General features: G+C 50.8%; 1 protein-coding gene across 1 annotated transcript in view; it reads right to left on the bottom strand.

Moving 5' to 3' along the window:
* GNAO1 (G protein subunit alpha o1) overlaps positions 1–19823 on the bottom strand; it is a 142860-nt gene that overhangs the window by 73063 nt on the left and 49974 nt on the right. Inside the window, exon 3 of the mRNA XM_062007512.1 lies at positions 14415–14556. Within this exon, the coding sequence (XP_061863496.1) occupies positions 14415–14556 (142 nt within the window). The remainder of the gene's footprint in view (positions 1–14414; positions 14557–19823) is intronic.

Below are 19823 nucleotides of genomic sequence, written 5' to 3'. Positions count from 1 at the left end.
GATAACGGATGGGACAGCTTTAGCCCTGTTTAGTTCAGCCTGTCCCACTCAAAAGCTTAACTTGGGGATGAAAGGAGCAGCTATTCACAGAGCTGGGAGAGTACACACAGACCTGACCTTTACAACAACCCGTTACAGCTGCAGAGACGCCACTTTTATCACTCCACCACTTGCTGCACTATTTAGCATCCAACTAGAACCTACTGCCCCTGTCTCTCCTGTGAGAGCTGGGAACAACCATCTCAGCAGCTTTGCTGGTGGCCCTGCACATGGAACTGGATCTGCTCTCCTTCTGCACCTTACTTCTGAGCTCTCCCAGCACACATCTGTCTGGGTTTTGGTGCTGGGCACTGCTTCAGAGACCCTGGATTTACAGCTCTAACTTTGTTTGTGTGCACCAAGGTGCTGGCAGTTCAGCCAATTGTTACACACAACACCCTGGTGTCTGGTTCCATATGGAACCCCATGATGGAGGCCAAGGGCTGGGTCTCTGTGGCTTTGGAGCAATTTAACCTCTCAGAGCTAAGGCCTTTACCACAAGCATCGATGGGCACTTTTCATTAGCAGCCTGCCCTTCCAGGCCAGCTGAGAGGAACCAGGAATGAAGTCAGTGTCTCCCTGTGGTGTGCCCAGCCTCAGGCTGCCATTTGAGGAGGGTGCTTGAGTGAAGCTCCCCCAGATCCTGTCACTTGCCTTAGGAGGAAGCACTCATACTTCCCTCAGCTCCTGGTCCTGAGGCAGGAGTGAGACCTGACCTATGCCCTCCAGGACAGAATCTTAGAATCATAGACTCACTATGGTTGGAAAAGACCTTGAAGATCAAGTCCAACCACTCACCTCACACTGCCAGGACCATCACTAAACTAAACCATGTCCCTCAGCACTTCATCTACATGTCTTTTGAATATCTCCAGGGATGGGGACTCCACCACCTTTCCAATGCTTAACAAGCCTCTCAGTGAAAAAGCTTTTCCTAATGTCCAATCTAAAAGTAACTGTCTGGTTCAGTGAGGAAGAAATAGAGCAAAGTCAGCATCACCCCTGGCCCTCTGAGAGCCTGTTGTGGATTGCTCCTCCGCTAGAACAGCCAAGGGAGAACCCAGTTCAGTGCTGGTAGGTGGGAGAAGGACAAACACTTCACTGGAAACTGTCCTTGCACTATTAAATCTCCTTTGCAGTGCTGAGTGTAGCATCTCATCAGCCACTGCTGGTCTGAACCAAGAACTGCATCATCAAGTATGAAGGGAAATCTGATTTTTATGGCTCTAGGAACTGGCTGGACTAATTCTTCCTGATCCCAGGCAACACCCTACAGCTTCTGACAGAACAGGGCTCAGAAGCACAGGGTGTGCTGGTGCTGCCTGATGTGTGTAATAGGGTTTGTGAGGGCTGCTGGGGAGAACATCTGTTTACATCTGGAATTTAACTCTCAGAAAGCTGGTGCTCTGTGATGGACTTACACTGAGTTCAGCCCACTCACTACAGCATCACTGAAGATTCACTAGCTCTGCAATTAGTTCTTGGAGGATTTCAAAGCAAGTTAATAGAATGACTGTGGAGTGACAAGCTTCCCCTACTCATCAGCCCTCACTCTTCATTATCTGCTCACTTCCTCTTTGCAAAGTCGATGGCAAAGGAGAAAGGGACATGGTGCAACAGTCTGTCCACTCCCTCCACCCTCTGTGCTCTTGGGTCAGCCCAGAGAAACGAGGCTGAAGATGCAGGCTGACAAGCAGCACGACCCCACAAGTGGGGACTCAGCAGCCCAGGATTTCAAGGGACAGATGATTAGTGGTGGAAAGGCAGCTCAGAGCTGCTGCCTGTGTGGATTACTATTAGCAGCTCTGTCCTCAACATCTTTTCCCAGATAAATGTAGCAGCTGAGCATGTTTTCTGTTGCCAAAGGTGCAGGGCAGGCCTCGCTACGCCGTCTCGCCCTGCAGCGGTACCCAGGAGAGGACGGCGTGAGATGTCGCAGCGCCAGCTTCTGCACCCTGCAGGAATGGGAAGAGGGGAGCCAGAAAGGGGCTGTCAGCTCAAGAGCTGGCTTTTAAGCTGATTCAGTATGGTGAAATGTCTGTGCATCTAGCCCATGGCTGTGAAACAAGCAGAGGAGCAGTTTGGGTCCAGCCCTTGGCTTCTGAAACCTCAGGGCCCGAGAGCCTCACTGCTGCAATTGCTGCGTCCTCACACTGGGGGACAGGCTCCCTCTTCCTCCTCCTGGGATACAGTTCAGGGCTTTTGGGTTGGGGGACTTTTTGTGCATGGGAGTTTTTTGCTTGGATCACCAAAAAGAAACAGAAGCTGCTCCTGGCTTAGGCTGCAATGACACAAAGAGCAGCTGAGCCAAAAGCTCAGCCCTGCAGAGCCTTGTCTGCCACTACAGACTGTCCTGTGGCCTTCCCTGAGGTTTTGTTCTTGGAGAGAAAGTTGAGCAAATAAGGATTTTTGCCTACTCATTTGTCACAAGACCAGCCTGAGCTTGGCTCATGATCCAGTGTAGTGATGCATATGGCCTTCAGCCTCAGTACCTCTTTTGCCTCTGGAGTGCAGGAGCCTGCAGTAGCAGCAGCCACATGCCAACCACAGCCAGCACATTCAGCCCCTTGCTGTTGCCCAGGTGAAGGATCTCACCAGTGGATGTGAGCATGGGAAGACACAGGCAGAGAAGCAGAACTTCAGCTGGCTATCAAAAGGTCTGTGGCTCGAGAGGGGCTGCCTGCCATGCTCATGGAGGGATGCTGCAGTGAGACAAAAGCCTGTTGAAAACAAAGGGACCCCAACAAGGACAGTACAAATACCACCAGTTGGAAACCTTTGCATGCCTCATATAACTGCAGTGGAACTTTGCAGGAGAAAAGCTTTCTGAAGCTTACAGGACCAATGACAAGAATTAAGGAGAATAAAAGCTGGAAGGAAAATGGCTTCAAGAACTTTGGCTAAGGTGCTGGTGAAGCAGTGAGGAAAAACTGGCCTGAGCTTCCCCTGTTGTTGGCATGCACAGAAATGTCACACTGTGCCTCCAGAGAGGCTGTTGCCAAACCTGCCCTGCAAAGCAGCACACAAATGTGGTGATATGTAGAAGGGAGGAATGGAGATGAGACCTGGATCTCACTTGGAAGAAACTAACTCATAACTTTACAGAACTAACTCACACTCCTGGCAACTCTTCTCAGTAAAAAGCCTTCCCCTGTTGCCTGGAATACCACTAAAAGCTCCCATCATTGTCAGAACAACTCAATGCAATGGGCAAGCCAAATATTCTCCTGGCCATGGATAACACTTTCTGCCTCTCTGGCTCCTGCTGCTCAGCTTTGATCACAGGGGTGGACAGACACGGGTGGGAGCTGGGCTGAGCTGCCTTCCAGCTGTGTCCCACTGTGCCTTTCCCTTGGCAAGGAGGCTGCTGAAGGCAGAAGGGAACAGGATGGCACCTTTTTGGCTCCCCAAACCTGTGAAGAGCTATCTTGGTGCTGTTTGTATCTCTCTCATTAATGGATGCTCATCTCCTCTGTGCAGTACGTTCCCCTCCCAGCCCTACTTGTAAAACCTCCCCAAATTGGAAGCAATTTCTCTGCAGGACAGTCTTGCTCCTGTTTTGCTGTCAGCCTAACTGAAAAGTAACTGCTTGTATTCAACATGTGACCCAACAGCCCAGATACCTGACTGAACATCTGTGATGTACATCCAGCAGGTAAGATCACATTACTCACCCTCCCTTCACATCAAACAGCAAACATCTGCTCAGGGATAGCTGCAAAATGCAGAAGATGTGTTCTCAAGTGGGTGATGAGCACGTAGCTACCCTGAGCCTTTTACTGTGGGACTGTTCCCACGTGTCACTCGATTCTCCCTTCCCCTGATTTCAGCATAAATCAAGAATCATTCCCCTCTCATCAACGGAGTGAATCTAGTCTTAGGCCAATCTGTAGGAAAAATGAGGACTTAATTATGAACAGCCAACCTAGGGGGATTGTTTCTTATCGAGGGAAAGGTATCTAACAACAGGCATGCCATCAACACAGAGAGAATAACTGCAAACTGGGAACTGCTGCAGCCCTGCAAAGCGAAAAGAGCACAGCAGAAAGGAGGGAATTTCTTCAAAGCCCGTGGGTGAGATTTTCTTTGGCTCCTGAGTGGGTTGTGACACTCAGGAGGGATGTGCTGTGCTGCCTGGAGTGATTCTGGGGAGCTGTGGTGTGGATGTGGGTCTCTGCAGGGAAGGATGAGGCATCCTGGGGCCCCAGTGACCATCTATCACAACCCCTGAGCCACATGGGCTGATTTGCATCACTTTCTTCCAGCACATTTCCACTCTGTCTTTGATCACAAGACAAAATGACACTGTTTTACAGCAGCTGTGGAGGGCTTTGCTGCTTCCAAGCTTCATCTTCCCTTCCTTTGAGTGAAAAGCCAGGAAGGCCTGCCTGGCCTCCTGCCACTGCCATCCTGACCTGGCTGAATGGCATCTTGCAGCTCCTGCAGCCCTGGGGGAGGCTGATTATCCTTTTTCTTTTCTTTTAGGGGTTTGGAAGGGCCCTGCAGAGCTGCTGCAGCCCCAGCCCCTGCTCCAGCAGCTTCCCCTGGCTCAGGGGGCACAGGAACGTGTCCAGCTGGGGTTGGAAACCTCCTGAGAAGGAGCCTCCACACCCTCCCTGGGCAGCCTGGGCTGCAGCAATTGTAGCTGTTTAATGAGATCCTGTTCTTTAATCAGTTACTGCCAACATACACAATTCTGATTAAGAGCCTCAGGATAACCTGTATTTGGGTAATAAAGTCTTCACATGGAGGCAGCAGGTCAAGGGAGGTTCTCCTGTCCCTCTGCTCTGCCCTGGGGAGGCCTCCTCTGGAGCCCTGTGGCCAGTTCTGGGCTCCCCAGCTCCAGAGGGACAGGGAGAGAGGCCAGGGCAGGGACAGCAAGGTGCTGAGCTGCTGGAACATGTGTGAGGAGGAAAGGCTGCAGCCCTGGGGCTGTTGAGCCTGGGGAAGAGAAGCCTGAGCTCAGGGGCACCTCAGCAGTGCTGAGAAATGCCTCAAGGGTGGGTGTCAGGAGGATGGGGATGGGCTTTGCTCTGTGGTGCCCAGGGACAGCACAAGGGGTAATGGACATGAGCTAGAACACAAACAGTTCCCCTGGCCCAGGAGGAGCAAGTCCTTTGGTGCTGAGGTGAGGGAGCCCTGGCCCAGGCTGCCCAGGGAGGGTGTGGAGGCTCCTGCTCAGGAGGTTTCCAACCCCAGGGTGCTGCAGGGCCTCGGTGCAGCAACGGCACGTTGCCATTTCCTCAGGGCCAGTGCATCAGCTGGGAGCCTCTGTGTCCTTGCCTCACCAGCTCAGCACAATTCTCCTTTTGGAAGGATGAGACTTCACAGCCACAGACCATGAAATGCCTCCTCCCCTGCGTGGACTGATCTCAGGGTGTGAAGGGCTGTCAGTGAGATGCCTGCACTCCTCCCTGCCAGAGCAATGCAGGAAAGCTGCTGTTTGCAGAGTCTGAGGCAACTCAGCACCCACCCTCAGCCCTCCCTCCCAACCTGCTGCTCTTGCAAGTGTCCTGATGCCCTGTCCCTTGAGGGGCTGAATTGCTGTGGGGTCTGTGGCCAGAGCAGAGCACTGCAGGAGAATATTGTGTCCCAAGTTTACTAGCACCCAGTGCAAGGAAGGACCATGTTCCCATCCCTCCTTTCCTGCGTGCCCAAGCATAGCAAAGTACCTGCCCCAGCTCTCCTTCCTCCCTCCCAAGCTGTTAAAGCCCAGCCTGTGTGTGCTCTCCCTGTTTCTGTGCTATCCCTCACCACAATCCCTGAATAAATATCAAAAGACAGACCTAAGGGAGAGGTCCCTTTCCCAAGGCATTTGTCTTATGCCTTTTTGGGAGTTACACACCAGAGATCTGTTTAAAGCCAGGGTTGCCCCGTTTCATTTTACATCTGGAGACATCCAAATAACAGGAGCAGCACAGAAGGCAGTCAGAAAACAAGTCTTTTAAATGGCATTCCTAAAAGTGGTGAGTCAGCAGCGTGACTCAGCAGTGCTTCCCAACACTTCCCAGAAGAGATGGAAACAAATCCACTTAATAACTGACATGGATTTGAAATGTGCTGAGTAGTTCTGAGTTACCTGCAACCGCTGCTGGGAGAGCTGACTTGCAGCTATACCTGAAGACAGCACCCTGCCTGCATCAGTCTGTGGCCAGATGCAATCTGAGCTTCAGTCTCAGATGTGGTGGTGACTTTCTGGAAGGATGTTAGTGAGTGCTTGACCACTCATACAGTCAGAAACACCTACAAGCGTATTTGGAGCCTCTGCCGTGGTGTGTGTTGAACATTGGTCGTGCAGTGCAGCAAACAGTGACACTTATTTTCTGTTCTAGCTATTAGATCCTTCAGTCCCCTTATGGACTGAAAGGCTGTAGAGAAGGACAAACACCTGACTGTTCAGCAACACCAGACACTACCCAGGGCGAGGCCAGTGCAGTCTGCTCTGCAAGGAGCGGCTGTGCTGAGTTCCATCCCATGGGCTGAAATCCACCTTGGCCAGGCTGTGCCATCCTCTGGCAAGGACAGGATGGTGGTGTGGAGCCTGACCTGCATCCCACCTTGATCCAGGAGCTGCCAGGAAGCCCCCTTGCAGGCAGCAAGGTTTCCACCTTCTCCAGGCTCTGCTCCAGCTGTCCTGCCAAATGTTTTTGAACGCCTTGCATTCTGTGTTGTCCTGCTCTGCTGCTTCCCAGAGAAGCCACCTTCCACTGGTATCTTCTGGGAGTGCAAAGCAGCACCCCAACTCTCATTAATTCACTGCTACTGTCACAGTCCCGTGGCTGCTTTGCTCTCCCCTTTGTGCTTCCCTGTCACACCACCTCCCTGGCAGCCCTACCTGCAGCTGCATTTGAATACCAAATGTCACAGGGGAAGGCAGGCAGCCCTTCTTCCAAGAGAACAGGGCTGAGGTGGGTTTTTTTTCTTCTTTTCAAACTAAAAATACTCCCTGCATCATCCAGAAAGGCACTGTCAAACACATCAAGTTTATTCTTGCAGTGGAAAGAGAGAGCTTGCAAGTTAAGGAGATGGAAAGAATCCCTACGGCACGGGGTCGGCATTTTCAGAGGTGAACTGGATGCTGGACAGTTGTGGGGCAGGTGGGGAACCTTTTCAAGGATCCTTTGGTTGACTCACATTGTTCATTACTTCAGAAATCAAAGCTGAAACATCAGCTGAAGGCAAAGGCACCACCAGAAAAGCAAAGCAGCTCTAAAGATGGGTTTGCACCTGAAGAGGTTGAGCTTTCCAGCAGCCAGGGAGCAAACGATGCCAGGACAGTTCACTGACAAGCTTTTCTCCTGGCAGCCCCCTGAAGAGGAAGGCAATACCCATGATTTAAAAACCCCCTTTTGGGTCTTTCCTATTTTCATTGATCCTCTCATAAACAGATATCCACACTCCTAATGGCCAAAAGGCTGGGTGGCCCTTCAAGGCTGGGTTGTCCTGATCTCTCCTGACGGAGTTGCAAAGAAGAGGGAAAGCACTGTGAGCCTGAGCCTGTGTCCAGCTGGAATCCCCTTTCCTGGCACCAGTGACCACTGCCTTGTCCTCTCACTGTGTCTCCCTGGGAAGACTCAGGCACCATCTTTAAAGGGTGGTGAAAGATGTGATTAGATTCAGACTAGAGCTTGGAGTCAGAGTGAGATAACTACAGTCTCTCTTTTATCAATGATCTCCTGAGACATTGCTTTCCCACCTCTGTTTTACTTCAAATGAAAAGGCTAATTTTACTTGATGGCATGTGTTCTGGCCAGTGGTTTCACAGGACCTATAAAGCTCATCTCAGCATTGGGAAGGCAGCAAGGATGGCAAGTGTCCCCAACATAACAGCGCCCAGCTCCTGCCAAGCGCTCACCAAAGGAACATCTCAGTGGCATTTTGAGGTGTGACTGCATCACTCTCATCTGGCTTGCTTAGAAATCATGCTGAAGTGCACTAGGGTTTTTTATCCCCTAGAAATTTGTTTCTTAGGGACAGGTTTCTGACCATATAGAGGGGCTGGAAAGCCAGGTGAGCTTCTATCCCAGCCCATCCCCCAGCTGCTGCCCATTCACCACCAGCCCACGGCCAGGGGGAGAACCCAAAAACCAGACCCAGTGTTTACATTTCAGAGAGGATTAAAGTGTTGCCATGCCAACACTACACATATCATCCTGAAGCAAGGACTGATGTGAAAAACATCACACTGGCACATAACCTGCTTGGCAAGGTGGCACCTTCCAGAGAGCAGCCTTCCACACACCAGGCTGCCAGCCGCCCGCTCTGCCCTGCTCTGTCACACAGTCCCAGCAGGGAGGGGCTGGAAGGGCCCTGCAGAGCCCACCCAGCCCAAACCCCTGCTCCAGCAGCTTCCCCTCACTCAGGGGGCACAGGAACGTGTCCAAGTGGGTTTGGAAACATCCTGATGAGCCTCCACACCCTCCCTGGGCAGCCTGGGCCAGGGCTCCCTCACCTCAGCACCAAAGGACTTGCTCCCTGTGTTTAAGTGGAGATTTCTGTGCTCCAGCTTGTGCACATCACCCCTTGCACTGGGCACTACAGAAAACTGACCACCTCCATCCTCCTGACACCCACCCTTTAGGTACTGACAGGTGTTGCTGAGGTGCCCCTGAGCTCAGGCTTCCCCTCCCCAGGCTCAACAGCCCCAGGGCTGCAGCCTTTCCTCCTCACACACATGTTCCAGCCCCTCAGCATCTTGCTGGCCCTGCCCTGGCCTCTCTCCAGCAGTTCCCTGTCCCTCTGGAGCTGAGGAGCCCAGAACTGGCCACAGGGCTCCAGCTGAGGCCTCAGCAGGGCAGAGCAGAGGGGCAGCAGAACCTCCCTCACCCTGCTGCCCACACCCTTGATGCCCCCAGGCTGCCAGTGGCTTCTTGCCCACGAGGGCACGTTGCTGGCTCCTGTTGATTTGCTGCCCAGCAGCACTCCCAGGTCCCTGTCCCAGAGCTGCTCTCCAGCAGCTCACCCCCAGCCTGTACTTTTGGCTCCACTTCACAGGGACATTTTTCATTCTTTAGGAATTTTGAATCAAACTGTGTGTATTGTGCCACCCTGGGGAAATCTGGGGTTTTATTGCTCTGACAGTGATTGAGAATCTTCTGCTGCAAGCAAGGTCAGCTGATACTGCCTCTGGGTGCAGTTGTGTCCATGCAATGCAGTTGCTTGCCTAGAGCACTCACTAGTTTCCACCACTATTGCATGTTCTGGGCTATTTCTGTTTGAGTCCCCATCTCTCCTGTTTTCCTCAGAGCCACTATCATCTCCTTCCTTCACAAGCTCAGGATTGTTTCCTGCTCACAAGCACTGTGACACACTTGCAGAAGGCTGACATTCTCACTGTTGTTCATCACCACCACTGCTGCCCTGTACCCAGCTGTAATTCATGTGGTGCCAGAGCTCTGATCACATTTCAGCCCCAAACGAATCGCCAGCTTTCTGTTGTAATTACTCAGGCTGGAAAGGAGCAGGGATTGATGAACTTAGCCTAAGTAAAAATCTACATGAAGCCTTGGCAACCTCCAAACCTAGAACCTGCTTATTTAATTGGATGGCTCTCCTAGGCCAAATTGTGTCTGCAAGAGCGAGCCATGATGTGTTTATAGCCATGACACGAGCTCCTTTTGTCTCCCTTCTAAAGGCTGTCTTTATTAGCATGACTACAGAGAACCAGACACGGTTCTGGGGTGATCTTTTTTGGCTCTGTAAAGAACATCACATGTTATTGACTTGGTGAGCAGGACTTCAGCTTTGCAGGAGTCCAGAGCCAAGCAAGGCAAGGTCTCCTGGGCCTGGCTGTGGGTCTCAGCTCACTTGGCCAGGATGTCTCCTGATGATGAGTGAGGTTGATTCTCCCTAAGACACAGAGCAAAGGCATGGAGGCAGACTCTTCCAGGCTCTTTTAGTTGGCACAAAGGGCTACCATAAACTGTCTGCATGCTTTACTATTACAAAGTTCTTTTCTGATAAATGATCACAGTAAAGTGAAGGGGCTGAAGGAATTTCTGAACGACACAAATACATTAGTGGGATGTGGAAGGCAAAGCTTTTGGTTAGAGAGACTCCAGAGCTGGCACAGCAGGGCTTGTGGGAACAAAGTTCCCCTGGCCCTGGAGGAGCAAGTGCTTTGGTGCTGAGGTGAGGGAGCCCTGGCCCAGGCTGCCCAGGGAGGGTGTGGAGGCTCCTTCTCAGGAGGTTTCCAACCCCAGCTGGACACGTTGCTGTGCCCCCTGAGCCAGGGGAAGCTGCTGGAGCAGGGGCTGGGGCTGCAGCAGCTCTGCAGGGCCCTGCCAGCCCCCACTGGTCAGCAGTCAGCACACAGAAGCTCCCTACCAGCACAGTGGTGACCCTTCACCTGCCCTTCTTTGAAGTTATTAGCAGCTTTTTTGCATTTCCCAGAGAGCTTAGGTCAGGGACATGAAGTAGGAATCAGATGGTCTGAACAGATACCTGCCTGAAATGAAGTCAAATCCACAAATATCTTTAGCTGACAAGTAGAAAAAGCCAGTGTAAGCAGGAGCAGGTCTTAAGAGACATCTTCCCACACACTGCTCCCTTCCAGCAACCGGCAGGCAGCCAGTGACTGCGGCTGCACCCCTGGTCCTGCCACTGTCTTCAGCACATGCAGAGAGGACAGGGATGGAGACAGGGCATTCCTGCATGTACCCCACTGTTCACACAATCACACAATCATTTGGGTTGGAAAAGCCCTGCAAGCTGCTGCAGTCCCAGCCCTCCCCTCACCCTGCCCAGCCCAGCACCAACCCCTGGCCCTCAGCACCTCAGCCCCACGGCTTTGGGATCCCTCCAGGGCTGGGCACTCCCCCAGCTCCCTGGGCAGCCTGGCACAGGGGCTCACACCCCTCTAGGCTTCTGCATTCCTGGCTTTAAACCTGTTTCCTGTTCATTCTGTCTCTGCAGACTGAAAGGGAATCAGTGAGAAGCTCCCTTTATTAATACATTTGCACTTTAGAGAACTGTTTGATCCAGAGGGTATGTGTTACAGCCTGACTCTTTCCTGCCTGTTAACCTGATTATAGAGGTAAGGACTGAGCCAGACAAAGGGTCTTGAGTAGCCAAAAGAGACATCAAGCCTCTTCCCATCTTCCTTCATGTGACCCCTTGCTTTGGCTAGCTGGGGATGCAGATCCAGGACAGTGATGGCCCTGGGGCTGAGGAACACTGACGCTGCTCCCACAGCTGGCTCCTGTCCCCACAGCTGGCTCCTGTCTCCTCACTGTCTGCTGCTTTTTCACCTGTCCTCTTGCAACACGTAAAGAATTTGTGGCTCTGAGCTTGTCCAGCTTTTCTGGAGCTTCAGACTGACCTTCCAGGCTGTGTGGTGACAATGTGCCATGAGCTGGCAGGATGTGCTCCCTCGTCTCTGCAGTGAAGGATCTGAAACGAGGACTTTGGTGCTGCCTGTGGGCCATGAACCTGTCATGAGTTAGGCACAGCTGCAAGAAAACCCGCTCTCCTCTACAAGGAGCATGGATAAGAGTGAAATCCTACATGCAGGCTGCTTTGTTCTTAACCTGGGGACAGGTTCCTATCAGCAGAAAGGGTCAGCAAGACCTGGAGCATCTGCTTCTCATGATTTGTCTTTTGAGCTTGTATTTCCTACACTGATCTCACTCTGACTGAGAAAGGCTAAAAAGCTTCGTCTGGACTCTTCCCCCAGTCTTTCCCTTCAATTAGACCAAACACTGAAAGTGTAATTATGGGCAGGAGAAAAATGATAACTCAGAGAGGACTGGGTTGTTTTACCTCGATAGCAAAAGCACAGGTCACCTCACTGGCATTTGTTAAGCAGGTTTGGTTGGGTTTTTTTCTCTGAACACTGTCAGGGTGTCATTTGGAGGGAATAACAGGAGCAGATGCATCTCCCATGAAGCTGAGGTGGGGGAAGCTGTAAGATCCCAGAAGTCCCTGGGGGCCCATCCCCTCATTCCATGCTGCTGAATCAGGCTGGAGCAGCCACCACCCAGGCTCCTTGTCTCAATCTCTCTCCTCTTGGGGGCTTAAGTGATGAGTAGGGAAAAATCCCCCACTAAAAGATGTGCATTGGAAACCCTTGGCTGAGGAATGACTTTTAAAATAGAAAAGCTTTGCCTGGAAAGGGATGAACCATGTAGCCTAATGCCCAACAAATGGCCTGTCTAATGGCCTCTCTTTCCAGCAGCTGTGCATTAATAACAGAAGTGGGGCAGCAGAAGCCACCTACTGCCTTGTAAGATTCAAATAAATACTGTTTCATACTAATACCAGCAACTTTCTGTGGAGGTTGACTAAGAGAAAGGAGCAAGTGGAAGGCCATGGACTGAGAGACTTGGTTTCTTTCCCCTTTGCTGACTGAAGGCACGTTGCTCCATCAGGCTCAGAATCAGCCCTCCCAGATCGTTACTTGGGTTCTAGTGGCTTGTTGCAGGCTCCTCTGTATGCAGTCAGCATGACAGCACTGGAAGACAGCAGCAATTCCTCCAGGACTACATACTTTCGGGGAAACTAGGTTGAGGAGAACTTCATCTGACTTAGTTTTTTTTTACAAGGCATTAACTCAGAATCCCTACTGCCATGAAGCACAAACTGAAGCAACAGGGCTTCACCCTTGACACAGGAGAAACCCTGTGGGGAGGAAAGCAGTGGACCAGGTTTCCCAAAGAGGCTGTGCAGTCCTCATCCTTGGAGGATTTCAGAGCAGACTGGATAAAGCCCTGAGCAACCTGGTTTGACCTCAAAGCTGACCTTGCTTGAGGAGGAGGTTGGGCTAGAAACCTCCTGAGCTCCTTTGCAGCCTGAGCTGTCGTATGATCCCAGGAACATTTGGCATCCCTTCCACAGGAATATGAAGGGACACAATGTTTTGTGCAGCCCAGTATTCTATCTCTCATTCCTGGCAGTCCTGATAACAGCTCTCCCCCTCCACACCCTGTGCTTTGCCACGCTTGGCATTAAAGCAGTGTGGAGTTTCTCTCCTCAAATTAAGGCTTCAGGCAATTAAAAAAGCCCATAAAATAATGACATTTTAGAGCTGTCTGCCACAGAATATTTATCAGACATGAAGAATGATTTGTTTCTGTTTTCCTGGGCATAGGTTTTTCCAGCTGAGACAAGATATGTTGCCTTGCTGAGAGCTGAGTCATTGAGCAATCAACAGATTAGCGTGTTCCGTTCGAAAGCCGTCAGCATCGCTCTCGGCAAGCTCACAAGAGCTGCATCAGGGTATCACCCCTGGGTTTGGGATGGAAACGTCTCCAGGATTTAGAGTTCCCCTGGGAAACATCCTGACATGTAAAGAAATAAAAATACCCCTTTGTAATTGGGAGAAATAAGGTGCCTCTTCATACAGTAACACCACAGCAGGACCTTGGCATCCTCTCTTGTGAATGCTTTTACTATCAGCCCTCAGATAAGGAGTTTGGGGCATGTTGTACGTCTGTCATTTGATAGCTACCTAAAAATAGTCATGATGAACTCGGTGGCATACAGGACTTTGCCCTCACCAGGTCTGAAATCATCTTATTTCCAGTGAAGCCAAGCAATTTTACTGTCTCTGGGATGGCAGCACACAAAAAGCGTGGCCTTGACTTCTCCAGGGCTCTGAGTTTCCCCACGTGGGCTTGGTCTGAGGCAGAAATGCCAAAAGGAAAGGCAGAGGAACCTGGCAGGGGCACCTGACAGAGGAGCCACTGTTTAAAAATAGGCAGCTGGTTAAAGTAACAACAGAGCAGCAACTGTAAAAGGACAGGCTGGCCTAGGTGTGTGGCATGAGAGGGCTGCCAAATACCACAGAGTTGTTCTGATAAGACACATGCTAAGGCTGCTGCCTAAGAGAACCTCACTGAAGTAATGCATCCTCTTGTTTGCCAGTCAAATTGCTGTTTGGGTCCACTTGAATGGAGGATGTGTGAGTGAAAGCCAGCAGAGTCTTCACAGAAGTCAAGTTAATCCTACAAGCTTTCCTGTATTAGCAAGCTGGTGGGAGGGATTTGAACAGCACCGAGACCTCTCTCCTTGCAGCCCTTGTACCCAGCACACACACAGACACACGTTCTCCATTTCCCCAAGCCTGTCAGAGCCTCTGTGCAGGCTGTTCCTAGATAACAGACCCTTTTTGTACTGGCTGATGCATGAGAGGCTGTGCCTGTTGTGATGCAGAGTCCCCAGCACCCTTCCTCGCACAGGTGTGCAAAGGGCACGTTATGTGCAACTGTGCCTATGCCTCTGTTTGTGGCACAAACTGCACGTGCAATAGGCACACAACAGCGAGGTAAATCCTCCCCTCTCCCTCCTTTTCCCTCCAACACACCCAGACTGTGGCAATGCCTCCTGTTTGAGCTCTGGAGTCTCCAGGTACCCAAGCACTGGTGACACTGACTTACCCGTCGCTCCTTATCACCGTACTCGATGCCCAAGGTATCCATGGCACGTACAATAGCTGCCAGCGACTGTATAGTGTTGCTGTAGACCACTGGCTTGTACTGCTTCACATCTTCTCCAGAGAAGCCATCCTCATGGATGATCCTGAAGTAAATAAAAAGGACAAAAACCTCTTGAGAATGTCATTTCAATGGGAGAGACATTTAAAAGAGAGCTGTGCTCTTTTGAAGAGCACATCTGCTAGCTCAAGTCACTTAATTTAGTCAGCATTTCTTTTTAAACCTCTCTGGTTGTGTGTCTGAGCCCAGTGCCTGGAATTAGCATCCCTTTTGCTCTCTCAAGGAGGTTTTGTGCAGGGACTGTGCATATGGTACCTCCCTCCCAAGTGAAGTGCAGAGCCTCGTGTTTGCAGCTTACAGGTCACAGCAGGAGGCTTCCAGGTCCCACATGATCTCTGCTGTTCAAGTCTATGGCAATATGTTCAATGCTCACAATGACCATCAGTTCAGATCTTAACCACTGAAACAAGTGACAGAAACCCCTAGTTTTTGTCTAGTCCTTTTTCACAGTAACCCCTGGGGTGCCTTACAAAGGGAACCAAAGTCATACCTCTGTATGCAGGGGGACACAGGCATGGACAGGGGAAATGACTTGGTTGTGTAGCACCTAAAGTATACACAATGCTTCCCACTGCCTCTCTCCTCCCCTCTCCATTAAAAACAGCACTGGGAGTTTGGCCACCTCAAGGCCTGTCATGTTGTCCCTTCCTGAAGCAACGTGGGAGCAAGACCCAGAGTCCCATCAGATCTGCGTGTTGGATGCTCCACACATTGGCCTCCACTAAACTCCACTCAAGCAACTAAGGGATGGAGCAGTCCTTGCAGTCCCTTGCTCAGGTCAGAAGCCTTACCCCTGTAATTTCTTCACCTCTAGGTAACTCAAGAGCTAAGCCCAGATGTGTCTAGAAAACAGCTAAGATGTGCAGAGCTGACTGTGTTTGACAACAGCTCTTCCCAGAGAAGACATAAGTTATGATCCTGTCTCTTAAATAACAGCAGAGAGGGTGGTCTGCTTAGCCAAAATGAAGCCCTTGCTTGCTCATCCTCAGATCTCACTGGACAACAGAGAGTCCTTCAGTAACAGATCTGCTCATTGATAGAACTTGGTATCCTCTCCCTAACAGGATTTTGTTTCCTTCTTAGTGTGTAATCTAAATCAGATAGCCAGGAGCCAAGGTCCTGACCCATGCTGGCATCCCCCTGGGGTCAGGGAGCATGAGTGGGGATCATAGGCAGCCTGCAATAGATCCAGTGCTGGGATGGCAGTGGAGAGCAGGGCTGGATGCCAGCCCTGTGTTATTAACAGATGACTACACGAAGAACAAGGCTGATAGAAACATGCTGACAAAGCCACAGATCTCCTTCCCCTGATGTGAAGCTCACAGAAAGGTTTTCTAACACAAGCAACCGACTCTCTGCTCTCCCCATCACAACCTTTGCTCACACATCACTGAACACTGAGCTGGGAGGAGCTGCTCCTGGCAAAATACGGCCACGAGCAGAGGCAGCCCAAGGCAGGCAGTAGTTCCAGTTAATTGGTGGCCAGGAAATTCTGAAGCTATTGATCTTAGGAACTGGTCAGAGCCCTCTGCTCAGGTACCTCAGCTCCAGGAAGGGAGAATGGTGTGCTGGAAACAGCAGGAGAGCCTGCTGGCCTGTCTCACTCTGGCTGAGAAGAGCAGGGAGGGGTGAAAACCTCTCAGATTTAGTACATCCAGACTCGCCGATTTGTCAGGTTCTTTCTTTGCTCTAGCTAGTTTTGATTTTGATGAGGTCTTATGGGCAACAGCAGCCCTTGTACTCTGCAGCTTTTACTTTGTGTGAAGCCAAAGGTTTGGAACAGTGGCAGCTGAGTAAGAGCAAAGGGAAGGGAGAAGAGCAGAGCTGTCGGAGCTGCACCTCACGGACCCTTCGGTGATTCACCGCTACTCAGAAAAGTTGCTCAACTTCTGGGAAACGTGTTCTTTGTCAAACCTGAAGAGTTACAGCTGACACAAAGCATGAGGGTCTGCACCAATCCTCTCTGAATTCAAGAGAGACTGTGCAGCAGTGGTTCCCCCAGCAGGATGGCAAGAAGCTCGGCACAGCGGGGCTCCCGGAGGGAACAGGCAGCTGGGGAGCAAAAGCATCACCAGAAATCACCCTCTGACTGCCTGACCCAGGGTTGGATTTTGGTTCTGGGGTAACTACAAGAAGGAAATGTAAGAGGGGGTGGGAAAGGGGTGAGGAGACAGGCAGGAGGGGCAGTGTAAGGGCTGTGGGAGGATGCAGCTGCAGTGAGTCTGGCCCAGCCATCAGCTGTGCTGATGGGGATGAGAGTGGTGCCCACAGCTAGGGCTGGCTTGTTTCTGCTTTTCACTGACATAGATCAACTGAAGACTTGATACGGCAAAAAAAAGAGGGCTGAACAGGGAAGGAGGCAAGCTTTGGTCTTCTTCACAGTTTAAACTCTTTCTGGCTCTGTGTCATGAAGTTGTTGCTTCACTTCTGTTTCTGAACACTGAGCCAGGGAGCTTCCCAGCCAGTCAGAGGGCTCCTTGTGCTGAAGGGGCAGAATCAAGCAATGGAGAAGGGCCCTGAGATCCCTCAGTGAACATACTGCTGACTGGGCAACAGGCTGCCATCCTTCACAGCACAGCCATGAAAGAGTTACTCTTAAAGGGGGCAGAAAAGAGCATGGAGAAAAACACCCTGGATTGTTGGTGTGTGCAGTCTGTCTGGGAAGTGACTGAGAGCAGCCCTGGGGATGCCAGCACTGAAGTTTAGCTGTAGGAAGTACCTACAGATCAATCAATCAGACAGTTAGCACATTACCTAATATTTGAGTGAGCAAATCCCCACTGACTAGTGCAGTTCCAAAGCCTGCTAGGACACTATGAACTGGTTTATTGTCCTCAATGCTTTAGCAAATGTTTCTCCTCTTGCCCGCCTTGGTGATCTGATGGATGAACTCCTGTGGTGGTTTTCTGGTGGCAGTTTTTTCCACAGTCCTTTGGAAGTGTTTGTGCTGCCACCCACCCACCTGGGATGCACCTTTCTTCTTGCCTGCCACCGTGCTTCACCAGCCAGAGGCCATCTCCAGCTCCCAGCACACTCCCAGGGGGAGTTTGAGCCAGCTTGTGTGCCACAGGACACAAAAAGCAATGGGGTTTGGATACTGTGCTGGGCTGTGACCACTGAAAAAGTGTGTAGGAACTAACAGAAGTGAGCAGTATGTCAAGAAGTCTGTGAAGGTTCAGGCAGGGTGGGCTACTCCTTAAGCAACCCACAAATTAACAGGAGCTGAGAGTTTTCAGTAGGAAAAAATGTGACTCCTCTGTTCTCTACAGGGCTTGTATCTGTTTCTGATGCTGAAACACAAAGGAAACTGCTGCAGGCAGGTTCTTCTTTGCCACACTGGTGCTGGTTCTCTCCAGGACAAAGGAAGAACAGGGATTGAAGAGGATCCCCAGGGGCTGTGGAGGGGGGGAGACAATGCTGTCACTTCAAAAGCGATTCTGAGCAATTAAAAAGCCATTTCATTCACCAAGTGACTAATGAAACACGGTGCTCTGAATGCAATGGTGAGAGATGGCTGAAGCAACCTCCTTGCCTAATGTATCTATTAGTGCCTGCCCCCCATCCCTCAGCTGCTAACAGCAAAGCCCCTATGTTTGCATCTTGGGTTGTCATACTCATTTCAGAGTGGCATTAACAGACAGGTAGTTGCCAAGGAAAATGGTTCCACTGCAAATCAGATCTTCTGCCATCCCCCAGCAAGTCGTTAATCCCAAAGAAGTGGCCAGTGCCTCAGTGATCCCTGTTTAATTACAAAATAGATGAGATCCTTGGAAAGGGGGGTGTACTCTGAGTAGCAGCTCACTTTGGATTCCATTCAACAAAGCACTTACATGCCTTCAGCTTTTCACTACCAAAGGAAGGTATCAAAAAGGCAAAGCCTAAGAGAACTTGGCTGTACGTCCCAGCAGCTGTGAAACAGCAGCTGAGAACAAAGCACCCGACAGCTCACACGTGGTAGGGCTGGGTCTCAGCCCAGGGCTGACAAGGAGCCTAGGTCACTCCTGAGGGGAATATTTACCCATCTAGTCCAAAAACCTCCTGGAGCAGAGGTTACAGTTGCCCCAGACAAGCTGTCCTGGCACCTGCCTTCCAGCCCTTCCAACCTAAGCCAGGTTTAGTAACTGCAACAACTCTTCCCTGCACCTTCTCCAACTGGGTCCTCCTCCTCCTTCAGGCTCAGTCCCCCAGGCTGCACACAGTCCTCACTTCTCTAACCTGCCAAGCTTATATAACCCAAGCTATCCTCTGCTGTGCTGAAGCACCTCTCCCAGCTCCACAGCACTGTCAGGTGTAATGATGTATCATCATCCCCTTTCCTGATGGAAATCAACCCAGGCCCCTGCAGAGAGTCCTCTGCTCTGGCCACAAACCACTGGTAACTGTATTCTGTGGGAATGACTTGTGCTACACAACCATTTTTGTCTTGAGATCTCAAATAGTTTTATCTTGACTGTTTTTCAAGGTCACTTCATGAAAGTTCAGTCAGACCGTGTCAAACCATTCCCAAAACCTAGATATGGCACCGACCATCCTTCTCCTCTTTCTGCTGAGAAACCAACTGAGATTAGTTCAACATGCCTCATTTTTGCATAATCCATGTCACTCATCTCCCTTTTTATCTCCTAGGTGCTTGCAAATGGTTTGATTGATAGTTCAATTCTCTTGAAAGCTTCTAGAAGTTGACTGGTCTATAATTCTTACTCCTCTTTCTTCCTGCTATATTTAGAGATAGATGCTGTGTTTACATCTTTTCCCTATCTCCTGGTACCCCACCTGCCCTCCAGGAGCTCTCAAGGAGAAGTGTTTGCATTTCTGGGATGGCACCAGCAGAGCCTTTAAGGAAGCAGTGAAAAAGCTCCTTAAAAGATGGTTGGTCTGAAGACCAGCCTTTCAGTCTTCCATAACTGGAGCTTCCTCTGCCAGGGGGAGAGAGCTGGCAGTGCTCAGTGGAGGAGCTTGTTGTGGACACCCTTTCTCCTCCTCCTCCTCCCAAGTGTTTGGTGTCTACCCTCCCTTTCACAGCTTTGCACACAGCTTCTTCCCTTCCTGACTGATACAGCCCTGCTTCATCTCCTGCACTTCAACATCACTCCAAAACCTCCCGCTGGTGCCTCTGAAACGGTCCTTGATAAATTCAGGGAACTTGGTGTGGTTTCAAACTCTCTGCAGCACTGCAAAAGACATATGTAGAGACTCCCAGTTGCCTACCAGAGAAAACAAACCCCACACTGTTTCTGTTTTACTAAGCTGACTTATTTTCAATCATGGAGATATTTCCAGCTGAATGAAGCT

The sequence above is a fragment of the Colius striatus genome, chromosome 14 (assembly GCF_028858725.1).
Source record: "Colius striatus isolate bColStr4 chromosome 14, bColStr4.1.hap1, whole genome shotgun sequence".
Taxonomy (NCBI): Eukaryota; Metazoa; Chordata; class Aves; order Coliiformes; family Coliidae; genus Colius; species Colius striatus.
The sequence above is the reverse complement of the archived record's forward strand: the minus strand, read 5'-3'. Positions and strand labels throughout refer to the sequence as shown.